The sequence below is a fragment of the Eleutherodactylus coqui genome, chromosome 1 (genome assembly GCF_035609145.1).
Source record: "Eleutherodactylus coqui strain aEleCoq1 chromosome 1, aEleCoq1.hap1, whole genome shotgun sequence".
Lineage (NCBI taxonomy): Eukaryota > Metazoa > Chordata > Amphibia > Anura > Eleutherodactylidae > Eleutherodactylus > Eleutherodactylus coqui.
The window spans coordinates 33,020,081-33,037,924 of NC_089837.1; the positions used below are offsets into that span (position 1 = coordinate 33,020,081).

At 45.4% G+C, this 17,844-nt stretch overlaps 1 protein-coding gene across 1 annotated transcript in view; it reads right to left on the bottom strand.

Moving 5' to 3' along the window:
- The window catches only part of EPHX2 (epoxide hydrolase 2), a 72,563-nt gene that overhangs the window by 26,086 nt on the left and 28,633 nt on the right, over positions 1-17,844 (bottom strand). The window contains exons 8-16 of the mRNA XM_066594743.1: positions 17,163-17,241; positions 16,369-16,403; positions 14,526-14,552; positions 13,738-13,823; positions 11,479-11,590; positions 11,113-11,187; positions 7,916-7,961; positions 4,502-4,604; positions 944-1,013 (exon numbers count right to left, since the gene is read on the bottom strand). Coding sequence (XP_066450840.1) covers positions 944-1,013; positions 4,502-4,604; positions 7,916-7,961; positions 11,113-11,187; positions 11,479-11,590; positions 13,738-13,823; positions 14,526-14,552; positions 16,369-16,403; positions 17,163-17,241 — 633 coding nt within the window. The remainder of the gene's footprint in view (positions 1-943; positions 1,014-4,501; positions 4,605-7,915; positions 7,962-11,112; positions 11,188-11,478; positions 11,591-13,737; positions 13,824-14,525; positions 14,553-16,368; positions 16,404-17,162; positions 17,242-17,844) is intronic.

Sequence of the window (17,844 nt, forward strand, 5' to 3'; positions counted from 1 at the left end):
TATTTGCTGCATCCTATTCCAGCTGAGAGGATTACGGAATAACAAAGGGACAGAGTGCGATAAATATACGCTGATCCGGGCACTTTAGGAGACCCCCATCTAGTAGCGCATTGCACTTTTTTCGACCTTCAGACCTGCAGCAATTCGTTGTGGCATAGATTCCACTAGGTAAGCATACCGTCCTGCAGAATATCGGCCCCTGTGGACAGGAAGCTTCTCGTAGTTGCTGCAGATTAGATGGAGGAGCTGACATGTTCTGACCAGAAGGGGTCAGCGAGTCATGCTGCTTGCGCCAAATTCTGACCTCCCATCAGCACGGAGCAACGGAAATCTGGATCCATCAGATGAGGGGATGTTTTTCTGCTGCTCAGTGATAACATTTCTGCTCTCCTTTCGTCCCCCGAATCTATCCTGTTTGTCTTAGACACAATGGTGCTGGGATTGATCGTCTGCAGTTAAGTCCATCCATGATAAGGAACGGAGCGAGTTGTGCGTTTGGACACATTAGTTAGAGCACTAATATTGTATTCGGCTGACTGTGCAGCGCCTGTTCATTAGTACGATTCCTGACATCCTCCTCTGACCCCTTATGGTGACGAGTTGTTTCCATCCACAGGATCCCGTTTCATTGGATGTTTTTTTCTCAGTTACGCCATTCTCGGTATACTTTCCACACCGCTGCATGAAAAACGAAGTTAGCAGTGGTATCCTGGCTCCAGATAGTCTAGCACCGATGACCCGGCCTGGTTGGAAGTTTCCCATCTGATGTGGATTCACATTGAAACTGATCCACGGAAAACTTGTCACGTGATTTCATGCCGCACTCCGGGGTCACAGGGAGAATTTCCATACAGGGAAGCTCTAGTCGTTAAAGGGCCGGAAGCTCTAATAAAGGGGCCAGTCAGTGTATGCATATAAACATAACCCCAATATATGACTTTACCTTCCAGTCGTGAGCCTTGATTGCCCACTCCCAGGTCCGGTCCATGTTTCTGTACCAGTTTAATGGACCCCTGCAGAACAAAGTAAGTGAATTAGTTTCCAATTCGAATATGTCGGGTCACTCATCAAAGTATTCTCAGAAAGTTTGCTTCATCCTGTCTGCAACTCATTGCAAAGGTTGAAGGTCGCCTGCTCTTACATTCTGGTGCGGCTAGTCACTAAGTACTTGGTTTTCAGCCCCGCTCTGGTGTTTTGTCTGAACCCTTGTCCTGTTATTGCCTGCATCAGCCATCTCTCTGTTCCCCTCAGGGCTCATTGACACAAGTGTATATCTGACGCCGTTTTCACAGCCGGCTGATATACGCTACCATCTGATGCATTGGATTCCAATGCATCAGATTACACTGGCATATTCCCGCAGCGGCAAATACAGCGCCGGGCGCTTTTACGCCGGGCAGTAAACGATAGTCCGCCGCTGCATAGGCTTCTATGGGAGCCAATGACAGTGGCCGAGGTGGGAGGGAGTTTAGCAGCATGACTGCTAAATTCCCTCCCCTTTGGGTGTTTGCAATTGGAGGGGGCTGGACAGGGGGGGGGGGGGGAGCTAAGCTCCCCCCCCCCCCCCCCCCCCCCCCGTTCTTTCTCATTGCTAGCTGCCGACAAGGGGCGGTGAGGGGGCAAGTGCTTAGCTCCACCCAGCCCATTCCCATTGCAAACAACCGGAGGAAAGGAGAGAGGAGGTGAGCCGGCAAGGGAGAGGGAAGGGAAGGCAACGGCATTGCAGCTTTGGCGTACATGCACTGGCCCCGTGCCGTATGAACGAACACACAAACGTTAGATTTGTGCGCCCGTTCCCGCATTTTTACTGTGCCGGTGTGTGTACATAAAAAACACCTACGTTCGTGGGAAAGAGCCCTCACTGCTGGCCTGTGATTCTGGTCCTGTTAACCACAGCTTTATTTTCTGCACAATACTTTGATTCCACATACAGGCATGTTATACAGCACTGTGCAAAAGTTTTAGGCAGGAGTGAAATAAATACCAAGTCAGAATGTTTTCAAAAATAGGAATGTTAATAGTTTATTTTTGTCAATTAACAAAGTGACTGAAGAAAAGAGAAATCTAAATCTCATCAGTATTTGGTGTGACAATCTTATCCTTCACAACGGCATCAATTCTTCTAGATACCCTTGCACAGTGTCAGGGATTTTGTAGGATTACAGTCAGGTGTATGATTACCCAATTATACCAAACAGGTGATAATTATCATAAATTTTCATATGTAGGTTGAAACACAGTCATTAACTAAAACAGAAACAGCTGTGTAGGAGGCTAAAAACTGGGTGAGGAACAGCCGAACTGCTACATAGGTGAGGTTGTGGAAGACAGTTTTATGTCACAGGTCATACACTATGGCAAGACTGAGCACAGCATGAAGACACAAGGTAGTTATACTGCATCAGCAAGGTCTCTCCCAGGCAGAGATATCAAAACAGACTGGGGTTTCAAGATGCACAGTTCAAGCTGTTTTGAGAACTGCAGACACAGCGGTCGGCCAAGGACACTTCGTGCAGCAGATAAGAGACACATCATGATTACTTTCTTTTGAAACCAGAAGATGTCCAGCAGTGCCATAAGCTCAGACGTGGCAGAGATCAGTAGGATCCAGGTACATCCATCTACTGTTCGGAGAAATCTGGCCAGAACTGGTCTTCATAGAAGAACTGCATCTAAAAAGCCAGACCTTCAATGTATAACTCACGGGAAAGGGAGCCAAACATGCACCTGATCTGATAACTGCAGGCAATGTTCAATCACCATAGACCTGGCAGTATGCAGAGAGCCAGACTGCAATATGAGCGAGCTTAAAGGGGTTGTCCCGCGGCAGCAAGTGGGGTTATACACTTCTGTATGGCCATATTAATGCACTTTGTAATATACATTGTGCATTAATTATGAGCCATACAGAAGTTATTCACTTACCTGTTCCATTGCTAGCGTCCTCGTCTCCATGGTGCCGTCTAATTTCAGCGTCTAATCGCCCGATTAGACGCGCTTGCACAGTCCGGTCTTCTCCCTGGTGAATGGGGCTGCTCGTGCCAGAGAGCTGGTCCTCGTAGCTCCGCCCCGTCACGTGTGCCGATTCCAGCCAATCAGGAGGCTGGAATCGGCAATGGACCGCACAGAGCCCACGGTGCACCATGGGAGAAGACCCGCGGTGCATTGTGGGTGAAGATCCCGGTGGCCATCTTGGTAAGGTAAGTAAGAAGTCGCCGCAGCGCGGGGATTCGGGTAAGTACTAAACATTTTTTTTTTTTAACCCATGCATTGGGTTTGTCTCGCGCTGAACGGGGGACCTATTGAATAAAAAAAAAAAACGTTTCGGCGCGGGACAACCCCTTTAATGTTCAGTGCAGACTAATATGCAGACACTCTGCTCAACCCAGCCCAGATTGGGGGAGGGGCAGCTGCTAACAAACATAGTCGGCACATATGAACTCATACCAAGAAATGTCAGCCATAGATAAGTGTGCCACACCATACAGGAATGCAACCCCTGGGGGCAAAGCAGTGGACCGCCCTGTATCATCACAGTGCGCCATACAACCGTACAATGTAATACCATCAGAGAGGTGTCTGATTGGCTCCAAATGTATTCTGCAGCCGGACAACAACCCCCAACATCTAACTGATGTCATTAAGGCCTCGTTCACACAGGAAATCCTACTGTCAAAGCTAAAATTTAAGCCCTGGCTGCAGAAAAAAAAATATATATATATACATACATCACCTGTCCCGCGCTGTCAGCCCGGCCGTATCTTCTCCCCGGGTCCCCGGCAGTGATCATCATCTTCTCTTCTGGCTGGGGATTCAAAAATCCCCGCCTCCTGGAAGCGTTGGATGCGATTGGCTGACGCTTAGCCAATCCCAGCCAGCGCTCAATGAATGGCAGTGATTGAACCAAGTGCCGCGGGTTTGAAAGAAGCTTTTCCCGGCAGAAATCTTGCGTTTTTTCACTGCGGCCAAACAGCAGTATTCCGCCGAGAATCCGACGTGTGAGAACTCAGCCTAACGCTTTTATTTGTGAAAACATTCTTAGGTCTCTTTCACAAGGGCGACAGCGATATCGCTGCTGTGATAACGCAGCTTTGTAGCCGCGATTTTGTAGCGCCAGTGATGCTTTTTTCTGTCGCATCGCTGCTACCCGCGACTTTCTTTTGCAATAGAATTGCATGATTTTATCATGAGAAAATGAATAGGAGTTTCTAATGTTAAACATGCAACGCGGCTCCATAGGGAAACACGGGTTACAAAAAATAGCGTATCACGCCGTAGAGAGCATGTCACAATTTTTTTTTTTCTAGCAATGTATCAGACAAAACAGCAAAATCGCGCAATTTTGTCGCCCGTGTGAAAGCAGCCTACGTCCCCAGCATTTTTTCTTTACCTGCCTAAAACTTTTGACCACTATTGCACATTTCTGCATGACTACAGCAGCCTCCGCCCGCAGCGTCCAGGCTTCACCATCCTTACAGTAAATGCCGAGTGACATTCCTACCTGAAACCAGTCTTCTTAAACTGGGAGACGTAAAACTGCAGCTCCGATTCACTAAGCATTCTGCTCCTGGGGACTTCTTCCGGGAGACCAACAAACAGACCACCTGCGAAGACGAACAGAAGTAACAGAACTGCAGGGAGCGTATCATTCTAAAGAGTCAGGAAGATCCACAGAAAGCGGCATCTGATAGTCCAGCGCTAGAACTGTACTATAATGGGACCGTTCCTAACAATACAAGCACCCTTACAATTTTGACTATGCAGTAATCTAGAATATCTGATATTGCGGCAATCATCAGGTTCACCGATTCGAGATTAAAGCTACTGATTGGGAATAGTGTGAGGCAGCACCGAGGATTGCTTGCTACTTTTCAGGACATTGTGGCTGGACGTGTGTCTATCAGTAGATCTGATGGGTAGTAAATGGGTCTAAGAGGGAAAACAGGGGTCTTCTGTGATTCATTAGTTTTACAGCTACTGTGAGCAAAACCGCCACGGAAAACACTCATGTAAATGAAGGGACACTATCTGCAGAAAAATGACAAAAGAAAGCAAGAAATAGAGTTCCCCCACTGTTGGCCAATCTGTAGCATATTCTTCATGCACCAGAGATTATCTTGCAGAAATCCCGTAAAAAAACAAACAAACCATAAAAAGGGTATTTAAAAAAAAAAAAAATAAAATAGCCCTATATGTCACAGAAAAAAAACAAAAACAGCAAAAATAATTTTGATAGCTAAAGGAAAAAAAAAATAGGGTAGTAAAACCACCACATGGGTGAAATCCCTAAAAAATGTCTGGTCCTTAAAGGAGATGTCCCGAGGCAGCAAGTGGGTCTATACACTTCTGCATGGCCATAATAATGCACTTTGTAATGTACATTGTGCATTAATTATGAGCCATACAGAAGTTATAAAAAGTTTTATACTTACCTGCTCCGTTGCTGGCGTCCTCGTCTCCATGGTGCCGACTAATTTTCGCCCTCCGATGGCCAAATTAGCCGCGCTTGCGCAGTCCGGGTCTTCTCCTCTTCTCTATGGGGCTCCGTGTAGCTCCGTGTAGCTCCGCCCCGTCACGTGCCGATTCCAGCCAATCAGGAGGCTGGAATCGGCAATGGACCGCACAGAAGCCCTGCGGTCCATGAAGACAGAGGATCCCGGCGGCCATCTTCAGCAGGTGAGTATGAAGACGCCGGACCGCCGGGATTCAGGTAAGCGCTGTGCGGGTGGTTTTTTTAACCCCTGCATCGGGGTTGTCTCGCGCCGAACGGGGGGGGGGTTTAAAAAAAAAAAAACCCGTTTCGGCGCGGGACATCTCCTTTAAGGCACAAAACAGCCTGGTCCTAAACGGGTTAATGTCTTTCTTGTCGTGGACGTGAGGCTTAACTATTAATTCGCTCTACTGCAGAAAGAGCAGAGAAATGAGGCTCCTGCTGCAGCCAGTTGTCTTACAGACAGAAAAAGGATATGAGGGGAGGCTCCTGCTGCAGCCAGTTGTCTTACAGCCAGACAAAGGATATCAGGGGAGGCTCCTGCTGCAGCCACTTGTCTTACAGCAAGACACACAGGATACGAGGGGAGGCTCCTGCTGCAGCCGGTTGTCTTACAGCCAGACAAAGGATACCAGGGGAGGCTCCTGCTGCAGCCAGCCTTCTTACAGCCAGACAAAAGACATCAGGAGAGGCTCCTGCTGCAGCCAGCTTTCTTACAGCCAAAGGATATCAGGGGAGGCTCCTGCTGCAGCCAGCTTTCTTACAGCCCTACAAAAGGACATCAGGGGAGGCTCCTGCTGCAGCCAGTTGTCTTACAGACAGAAAAAGGATATGAGGGGAGGCTCCTGCTGCAGCCAGTTGTCTTACAGCCAGACAAAGGATATCAGGGGAGGCTCCTGCTGCAGCCACTTGTCTTACAGCAAGACAAAGGATATCAGGGGAGGCTCCTGCTGCAGCCACTTGTCTTACAGCCAGACAAAGGATATCAGGGGAGGCTCCTGCTGCAGTCAGTTGCCTTACAGCCAGACAAAGGATATCAGGGGAGGCTCCTGCTGCAGCCAGATGTCTTACAGCCAGACAAAGGATATCAGGGGAGGCTCCTGCTGCCGCCAGATGTCTTACAGCCAGACAAAGGATATCAGGGGAGGCTCCTGCTGCAGTCAGTTGCCTTACAGCCAGACAAAGGATATCAGGGGAGGCGCCTGCTGCAGCCACTTGTCTTATAGCCAGACAAAGGATATCAGGGGAGGCTCCTGCTGCAGCCACTTGTCTTACAGCAAGACACACAGGATACGAGGGGAGGCTCCTGCTGCAGCCGGTTGTCTTACAGCCAGACAAAGGATACCAGGGGAGGCTCCTGCTGCAGCCAGCCTTCTTACAGCCAGACAAAAGACATCAGGAGAGGCTCCTGCTGCAGCCAGCTTTCTTACAGCCAAAGGATATCAGGGGAGGCTCCTGCTGCAGCCAGCTTTCTTACAGCCCTACAAAAGGACATCAGGGGAGGCTCCTGCTGCAGCCAGTTGTCTTACAGACAGAAAAAGGATATGAGGGGAGGCTCCTGCTGCAGCCAGTTGTCTTACAGCCAGGCAAAGGATATCAGGGGAGGCTCCTGCTGCAGCCACTTGTCTTACAGCAAGACAAAGGATATCAGGGGAGGCTCCTGCTGCAGCCACTTGTCTTACAGCAAGACAAAGGATATCAGGGGAGGCTCCTGCTGCAGCCAGATGTCTTACAGCCAGACAAAGGATATCAGGGGAGGCTCCTGCTGCAGCCAGATGTCTTACAGCCAGACAAAGGATATCAGGGGAGGCTCCTGCTGCAGTCAGTTGCCTTACAGCCAGACAAAGGATATCAGGGGAGGCGCCTGCTGCAGCCACTTGTCTTACAGCAAGACACACAGGATACGAGGGGAGGCTCCTGCTGCAGCCGGTTGTCTTACAGCCAGACAAAGGATACGAGGGGAGGCTCCTGCTGCAGCCAGCCTTCTTACAGCCAGACAAAAGACATCAGGAGAGGCTCCTGCTGCAGCCAGCTTTCTTACAGCCAAAGGATATCAGGGGAGGCTCCTGCTGCAGCCAGCTTTCTTACAGCCCTACAAAAGGACATCAGGGGAGGCTCCTGCTGCAGCCAGTTGTCTTATAGCCAGACAAAGGATATCAGGGGAGGCTCCTGCTGCAGCCAGATGTCTTACAGCCAAAGGATATCAGGGGAGGCTCCTGCTACAGCCAGTTGTCTTACAGCCAGACAAAGGATATCAGGGGTGGCTCCTGCTGCAGCCAGTTGTCTTCCATCAGACAAAGGACATCAGGGGAGGCTCCTTTTACAGCCAGTTGCCTTACAGTTATACAAAAGGACAACAGGGAAGGATCCAGCATGTGGGATGTAGGATGAAAACAGGTAGGTAAGATAATGAGGGATAATTACCTCTCTCACGTACTCCTTTGGTATTTATAAAGGATGGAATTCTATCCTACAATAAAGAAAAAAAAGAAGAAACAAATAGTATTATAAATGTGTCTATCCTCTGTGATCCTGTCATTTTAGATCCCTTGGCCATGGCTATAGATAACATTCTGTTTTTTGCATTCACACTACATACTGCATTGCAACACTTTCCTGGCCCAGTCCTGTGATCTAATTTGCTTTTTGTATTGCTCTCATTTACATTATTTAAAGGTGTCCTACAATGGTTTAAAGTAATTTCCTATCCACATGATAGGGAACAGCTTGCGGATTGGTGGAGGTCTTATAGCTGAGACCCTAACTGATCTTGAGAAAGAGAGCAGGACGGAAGAAAGGGAAGGGAGGATATTTTCCCTTCTTTCTCTTCATGAGTACTTTGATACCCTCCTATGTGACTCAAAACTGTTATAAACCAGGTATTAGTAAAGTGCAGTTTCGGTTCCAATTAATTCTGACCGAACTGAACCTTTTGCTGTAATTGTAAAAAATGTTACACGTCACTACTAATAAAATATATTTAGTAGTTTTTAACTGTTTGTCTGTTTTCTCAAGACACGTCCCCCCCCCCCCCCCCCCCCCGCCACATCCAAGCCATCTTCCTCTACTGTACAACCAGTGCTTCCCACTGAGATGCTCTGGGCCAGTTTCCTGCTAGTTAGGAATAGGAAGGCAATTGACAAAGCACCTCAGTGGGAGGTGCTGATGGATGGGGTTGCCTCATGTGCTCGTCCATTGGTGGTCATAATTAGTGTTGCAGGAAGCAATACTGCTGTAAAGCCAAAACGGTTGGATGGGGTGTGGCTTGAGGAAACAAAAAGGCACAGAACTATGGAATGTGTTCTGTTAATAAGTTGGCAATGTGCACACATTCCACTGTCCTGTACTCATTTTACAAGCTCCTCATCAATACATTGTGGTAATGTACTTAGCAGTGTGACCAGCAGAGGGCTCCAACGGGTCATTCTGCTAATTAGAGAGAACACCTGTATGGCAGGAAGGAAGGTAAAAGCTTCGGTTCCTAACACACTCAAGGGGTTGTGGAGTTCCTAAATGCTGGAGGAGACTGCCCTTTCTGGTATAGCAGGGGAGCATACATGTTTGCTACCCCGAGATGGTTCTGGAGAGAATACCTGAATGGAATATTGCTGATTTCTTCACTAGGTCATTCAAAATAAATAGACTTGCTTTCCTTTCACCACAAACTGGCCTGTGTGGGCTTTCTGAGTGCTGCCAATCATCTCAGAATAGAAGACGGCAATCCTGAGTAAGTGACAATCCCCAGATGGTCACCACAGTAAGAGAGGGACATGGGACAGTCACTCTAGTGGTCGTCGGAAGAGCCATCAGTGGGACCTCCAGCAGATATATATGGCCTATCTTGCACATAATGGGCTTTTGTGAAATGTATCACCTAACACTAGGTATATCCGTCATTCTGTAGTTTAGGAGCGCCACGCATAAACCCCGGTAAGAGCTGGAGTAGCGCCATTTTAGTTATCAGCCGGCTTTCCCAGAATACACTTTAACAAGTGGTCAGTGGACACCGCGCTCCTGACATAAGATTTATATCTCATTCATCTGAAAACCCATCAATTATTTACAGAGGGAATGGAAAGAGTTTAGTCCCGCTCTGGTTAGTACTAATCTATCTAACTCCTGATCTTAATTGCCGCCTGACCTGTCCGTGTTAGAAACACCTTCGATATCAGAGCTCAGTGCTGGGAACACAAGGTGACGGGGAGGTTATGTAGTACGGCTGCTCCTCTCACCGGATCGCTTCCTCCGGCTGTCAATTAATGCTTGCACTTACAGCAGACTCTGAAGCCCCCGTATTGTACTAAACCCCTTGTACATGAGAGGACACCGTTGGGTAGTGTATACGGGGTGTATATAGAAACCCTCATGTAGGTAAAAAGTGCAGCGTCTGTTGCGTTAGCCGTTACAATGAGACAGGGTATCATTTCCTGCGTATCGAGTAACACATGTAAACTATTGATGAGCTTGGATCTCGTGTCGCTGCTATTTTCCAGTGTGGAAATCCAGATATCTGGAGACAATTTAGATTTTCACACTGAACGTTTCACACATCCTGAATGGCGGGGTTATCTCACGATGTAATCATGTAAGACAAGGCGGAGGGGAGGGTTATCACCATCCTAGATTGTATCATCAAGGCCTCACTTGTTATTAGGACTCAGAGCACACATAACAGGACAAAAACAACATTACAATAAGAAAAAAATACGAAAATATGACAAAAAGCACAGAGGAGATAAGACTAAGGCAAACCAGAAAGTTCCTAAAAAGAGAGGCTTCTGATAAATTACAGGTAATACTCCAGAGCTGCACTCACTATTCTGCTGGTGGAGTCACTGTGTACATACATTACTTATCCTGTACTGATCCTGAGTTACATCCTGTATTATACTCCAGAGCTGCACTCACTGTTCTGCTGGTGGAGTCACTGTGTACATACATTACTTATCCTGTACTGATCCTGAGTTACATCCTGTATTACACTCCAGAGCTGCACTCACTATTCTGCTGGTGGAGTCACTGTGTACATACATTACTTATCCTGTACTTATCCTGTACTGATCCTGAGTTACATCCTGTATTATACTCCAGAGCTGCACTCACTATTCTGCTGGTGGAGTCACTGTGTACATACATTACTTATCCTGTACTGATGCTGAGTTACATCCTGTATTATACACCAGAGATGCACTCACTATTCTGCTGGTGGAGTCACTGTGTACATACATTACTTATCCTGTACTGCTCCTGAGTCACATACTGTATTATACTCCAGAGCTGAACTCACTATTCTGCTGGTGGAGTCACTGTGTACATACATTACTTATCCTGTACTGATCCTGAGTTATATCCTGTATTATACTCCAGAGCTGAACTCACTATTCTGCTGGTGGAGTCACTGTGTACATACATTACTTATCCTGTACTGATCCTGAGTTATATCCTGTATTATACTCCAGAGCAGCACTCACTATTCTGCTGGTGGAGTCACTGTGTACATACATTACTCATCCTGTACTGATCCTGAGTTACATCCTGTATTATACTCCAGAGCTGCACTCACTATTCTGCTGGTGGAGTCACTGTGTACTTACAGTCTTCTGCTTAGAAAGATAATTTACCCTTTCACCTGAAGTAAGGAAAAATATGTTAAATGTTCTTTCCAAATTCTTCTCCAGTTCTGCCTCGGCGACACCCTGGGAAATGGAAACATAATTAGCGGTGCGTTCAGATGTGGAATTAAACAGATGTCTGCGGCTGGTGATTGGAGGGGGTCCGCTCTCTGCTCATCTGCTTTGGTCATCACAGCACAGAGGAGTCACCGACCGGTCAGCGGGGTCACAGGTCATGGCCAAGTACAGATAATGGAGATAAAGACGTGGGGGGCATTGTGCTGGTACTTGTAGTACTTCAATGTGTGGATCTATAAAGTGCTGCCCGGCAATCATGTGGTGTGTACGGTGACATAAGACTATCTGTGCACTCACCGGCTCCTGGAAATACAGCTGGTAATCGAAGAGCGGGTTGGCTTTCACTTTCTCGCTCGCTTTGATTTCTGGATCAGCAGGAAAGAAAGGAGTATTGAGGGAAGCGACTGCTCTGCAGAACAAAAGGTGGGAAACATTAGATATCACCTGCTGAGTCACACCCTCTCCTGACATCCTCTGTGCTGCTGCTTCCACCACCGCTGAGGCTTCTCAGGACCCATCCCCACCGGCACTGGTCTGGCGGCTTCTGCACAGCACTGCAGATGTGCCGGCCGGCACTCCGTCGCACATGAGTAGTAGCCTCCGGCGCTCTGCGATTATGCGGATCCCGCAATACTTTCGCAGTGCTCACTGCAGAAGTGACATGGGATGAACAGCTTCCATTGACTTCAATGGAAGCCGGCCGTGTGTAGCCCGCACAAAATCGCAGCATGCTGCAATTTCTCACCCACGAGCAGAAAAATCGCAATCAATTTCCACCCGTGGACAGGAAATCACGTTTTGCCGTAGCATGCTATGGGCTGGATTTGCTGCAGCATCCAGAGGCGGAATCCCGCACCAGATTTCACAATGCAAATCCGCCGATGTACCGGAGGCCTTACATTAACCCCTTAAGGACCAGGCTGTTTTGTACCTTACGCACCGGTCACTTTTTAGGGATTTTACCCGTGTGGTGGTTTTATAACCCTATTTTTTCCTTAAACTACCAAAATAATTTTTGCTGTTTTTTTTTTCTGTGACATATAGGGCGATTTTTAAATATCTTTTCCACTGACTTTTTTTTTCAGTTTTTTAGTTTTATTGGGGGGTAAAAAGCTAAAAAAAAAAAAAAAAGTTTTTTTTAACATTTCTAGTTATTTTTTTTAAATTAGTATATTTACACTAAAATAAAGTAGGGGAACAGATTCCTCTGTTTGTTTTGGACATTTTGATATATAATATGTACGGTATTGGATTACAGTTCGCTTATAGCGACGCTTTGGTTGGCATCAGTTTTGGGTTATTTTCTTTTTGTATGTATTGTTGTTTTATTCTAGAATTTTGTTTTACTGATGCATGTTATTATGTTTTTTTTACCATCTATGTCCCCCATGACGTCATGTAAGACCTCTGGGGGACATTCACATGTTTTTTGTATTTCACACTTTCCCACTGTAGCTGGGGCGTCCATAGGAGCCGCATCCATAGGAGCCCCAGTTACAGGGGAAAACAACCCATGTTGTGACATTAGTTACTGGCAGAGCTGCCACGGTCTAGTATGATCATCCAGCTCTGCTGTAGCAGGGAACCCCGGGAGGTCACATGACCCCCCCCCCCCCCCCCCGACTCCCGTAGTACTTTCACTTTTGGAGTACACAGAGCTCATTGAGCACTGCGTACTCGGGGAAGCAGAAGGCAAAAAGGGTTAAATACCCCTCCTGCCTTCTCCTCTGGGTTATCAGCTGTTACTAACAGCTGATAACCCGTTCTTGCCTCTGATTGATTGCAGAGACAGGAGGCTTAAACGCTGCCGTTATTTTACATACGGCGGTGCTTTAAGCCCAGGACCAGGCGCCGTACATTTACAGTGCCTGGTCCTTAATGGGTTAAGATATATTACCATACTTTTTTCTATTGACCGCAATGCTAAAAATAAGTATAGGTTTCCATACGGCTTTTGTGGGATAGAAGTGCAGGCGGCTACGGTTTTTGATCCCACAAAAAAAAAACACATGAAAATATGTTAGGTCAAACGTAGTGGAACGTGTCCATAAGCTTCATTACGTTTAACCCTTTATAGCCTATAGATCCAAGAAACACTATGTTTCCATCCATTTTCAGGACATAAAACGCGTGTTTCTCGGATCAACATGTGTAAGTGTGGACGGCCTCATAGCGTTACCCTCACCAATATGATCAGCAGACCCACCTCCTGAAATACTCATGTCCTATTTTTGGGTGACTCTGGGTCAGAATTGCCCATTGTTCCCTACATCAGCCAAAAAAAAAAAAAAAAAAGGCCTCGCACTCGCCTGTAGATACGATTTTCCAGCGAGCGTGATGCAATTTTTCTATGTTCCCTATTGGTACAAGTTGTGATCCCACCGCACCTGCAGCAGAAATTGCAAGTTTTCACCTGCGATATTATTATAAATTTCTCAGACCGCTATCGCACTCGCCCGTGTCAATGCACCCCGGTCTCACGCTCCGGAAATACTGCACGCTGCCGTTGTCGCTGCTCCACCCACATATATCATTCTCAGTGTGTTATTTACTCACTTGACTCTTTCTGGATAGAAAAGCGCCATGTTCCAAACAAAAGCGCCGCCCCAGTCGTGTCCGATGAACGTGGCCTCTGCAATACCCTGGAAAAGGGAGATGTAGCAGAGCTGAGCGCATTGTTTCGTTATCACTAGACGGGGATCACTTGCGGGTGGATGATGATAGGTCCTCGGGTAGAATGGCAATTTTGGAGTCTTAAGCCAGATTAAAACGATCATATTGGCATGTGCAGAACGCAGTGAATAGAACCCATTAAAGGGGTTAGTTCACAAGCACGCATTCCGTCACGCAAAACAATACGCTGCGTGTTCTCACAGCGTCTGCAGCTCACTAACCGTATATGTCGCAGCTGATTATTACATATATGGAATACACATGGCAATGAGGTGCAGACTTCCCAGCTGTAGGTAACAATGACATGGTCCTAGTGCCCTCTCTCCTCTCTGGCAGTCATGCCGTGCCATCTGATGCCAGGGAACATTAGTGGCTGCCACTCTGTTGTTGCTTCATGTAGGAAAAAGGATAACCTCGCTAAAAAGCTCAAAAATGGACGTGCTAGCCGTGTTCCCAGTGGAAGGAGGTCGGAGCAGTGGCCTCTACTTCACTGCTACAGTACAATGTGAGAAGACTGCAGTAATAAAACACAACGGGAACAGCAATAGAGAGAGAAACATAAAATGTGCAGAAAATACACGAAGGGATTTATAGAGATCAGCAATGTAATACTCAAGAAGAGGCCGAATACTGACACATATAATAACTACCGGCAGTCCTATATCACTCACCAGCTTATCCAGGAAGGCGATCATATCCTGCAAATGCACAACGGAGGAGAATAAAAGTATACAAGTCACACTGCAACTACAGATAGAGGTGAGTATTCCTTCTCATGTCCACTGGGGGCAGTATTATAGTAGCAATATTCTTGTACATAGGGGGCAGTATTATAGTAGTTATATTCTTGTACATAGGGGCAGTATTATAGTAGTTATATTCTTGTACATAGGGGGCAGTATTATAGTAGTTATATTCTTGTACATAGGGGGCAGTATTATAGTAGTTATATTCTTGTACATAGGGGGCAGTATTATAGTAGTTATATTCTTGTACATAGGGGGCAGTATTATAGTAGTTATATTCTTGTACATAGGGGGCAGTATTATAGTAGTTATATTCTTGTACATAGGGGGCAGTATTATAGTAGTTATATTCTTGTACATAGGGGGCAGTATTATAGTAGTTATATTCTTGTACATAGGGGGCAGTATTATAGTAGTTATATTCTTGTACATAGGGGAGCAGTATTATAGTAGTTATATTCTTGTACATAGGGGGCAGTATTATAGTAGTTATATTCTTGTACATAGGGGGCAGTATTATAGTAGTTATATTCTTGTACATAGGGGGGCAGTATTATAGTAGTTATATTCTTGTACATAGGGGGCAGTATTATAGTAGTTATATTCTTGTACATAGGGGGCAGTATTATAGTAGTTATATTCTTGTACATAGGGGGCAGTATTATAGTAGTTATATTCTTGTACATAGGGGGCAGTATTATAGTAGTTATATTCTTGTACATAGGGGGCAGTATTATAGTAGTTATATTCTTGTACATAGGGGGCAGTATTATAGTAGTTATATTCTTGTACATAGGGGGCAGTATTATAGTAGTTATATTCTTGTACATAGGGGGCAGTATTATAGCAGTTATGTTCTTGGACATATGGGGCAGTATTATAGTAGTTATATTCTTGTACATAGAGGGCAGTATTATAGTAGCAATATTCTTGTACATAGGGGGCAGTATTATAGTAGTTATATTCTTGTACACAGAGGGCAGTATTATAGTAGTTATATTCTTGTACACAGAGGGCAGTATTATAGTAGTTATATTCTTGTACATAGGGGGCAGTATTATAGTAGTTATATTCTTGCACATAGGGGGCAGTATTATAGTAGTTATATTCTTGCACATAGGGGGCAGTATTATAGTAATATTCTTGCACATAGGGGGCAGTATTATAGTAGTTATATTCTTGCACATAGGGGGCAGTATTATAGTAGTTATATTCTTGCACATAGGAGGCAGTATTATAGTAGTTATATTCTTGCACATAGGGGGCAGTATTATAGTAGTTATATTCTTGCACATAGGGGGCAGTATTATAGTAGTTATATTCTTGCACATAGGGGGCATTATTATAGTAGTTATATTCTTGTACATAGGGGCAGTATTATAGTAGTTATATTCTTGTACATAGGGGCAGTATTATAGTAGCTATATTCTTGTACATAGGAGGCAGTATTATAGTAGTTATATTCTTGCACATAGGGGGCAGTATTATAGTAGTTATATTCTTGCACATAGGGGGCAGTATTATAGTAGTTATATTCTTGTACATAGGGGGCAGTATTATAGCAGTTATATTCTTGTACATAGGGGGCAGTATTATAGCAGTTATATTCTTGTACATAGGAGGCAGTATTAAAAAAAGCTTTATTCTTCTACATAGGGGGGCATGAAGTCTCAGCTCCAATTATTTTAGGTTATTATTTTGGACACCTGGTAAAAAGACTGTTGATCTCTCCACTTTGCTCCCACTGACTATAAACACCTTGACATACCTGGCACAGTTCTTGTTGGGAATATTCTTCTATGTCTGGAACAAAATATATTACACTTTTTATTAAATGGGCTATTTTAGATAATAGAGTCGGCCATCAATAATCTGTGGTAGTTAAGTTCGATTGCTGTTCACTACATGAACTCTTGGTCTCTCTTCTGTTGCTCCTTTGTCTATTTTTTTTCTTACCCATAGATATGCAATTGCCGGTTCTTTTCATGCTTTCTGTTACTGGGGTGGGAGATCACTAAAACAATCTTGTGTAGCTCAGAGAAGCCGTGTCTAGTAAATCAGACAATTTTCTTTATGGCCACTTCAGTACACACAGACACTCAATGAGAAGTCATGCAGCCAGACAAGTAGCATAGCTGTGGGCCGCTTTCAGACAAGTAACACAGGCATATTTTGTGCCCATATTAATGACTAGTTTCTTAGCCTGATTGCAGGTCTACTGATCTATTGTCACAATATCACAGATCCCTGTTTAGATCTTCACATTGTAAAGTTGGTTTCAGAGGTGTAATGTGAAGCTCCTGGGCCCCAATGCAAAACCTGTAAGAGGGCCCCCAACTATAATGTTTTATTCATCGGCTCCCTATTTTGAGAGGAGAGGCCTTATGGGCCCCCTAAGTCTCCCGGGCCCAGGTGCAACCGGGGAAGTCATGAGAGATGGTACTTGCTCTAACGTTCACTTACCTTGTACATTATTAGACACTTAGACATTTTTTTTACTTGTTTGATGAAATGCAAAAGTAAAAATGTCATTTTGTAGAAGCCTTTGGATGACATACTTACCAGGTGGAGACGATGAATCCCCATAGCCCTTCATGTCCAGGGCTATAACTCTGTAGCCAGCAGCAGCCAGGGCAGGCAACTTGAAGCAAAATAGACACAAGTACGGGGTTAGAGTCACTAAATTTCCCCAACTCAGAGGCCTCTGGAAGGTGTTCTGCTGCTCCACATGAGACGAAATTTAGAAAACAGACACTTCAGACAATGCGCTCACGATTTCTAATAAAAAAACTTTAGAAAAAAAGTTGCCAATAGGTGGTGCCGTAGCGGATTCGGTCTACAGACCTGCAACAATGTCACATCTGAAGAACAGCATTTTAAATCTGGACTCATTGTGTTCAGTGGTGAAAACATGATTTAGTGAATGGAGAGCATGCTGAAAACCAAGGAGACGTATTGAATATTTATAGCGTGATTTGCATATCTACAGCGCCACCTATTAGAAACTTTACCAAAATGTTTTTTTTCCCCATAAATGACATCATCTGAAGTGGCCATTGTCTGAATTTTGTCTCATCTAGAGCAGCAGAGCGCCCTCCGTAGGCCTTTGAGTTGGCTAAGCTTCATTTCACTAACACTATGTACATCATAACCTTTTTTTTTGAAGTGTTGTGAGCCTGCAGGAAGCGCCTCTTAGAGGTATAAAATGGGGGTAAAGTGATTAACAGAGTAAAAAGAAATGCGA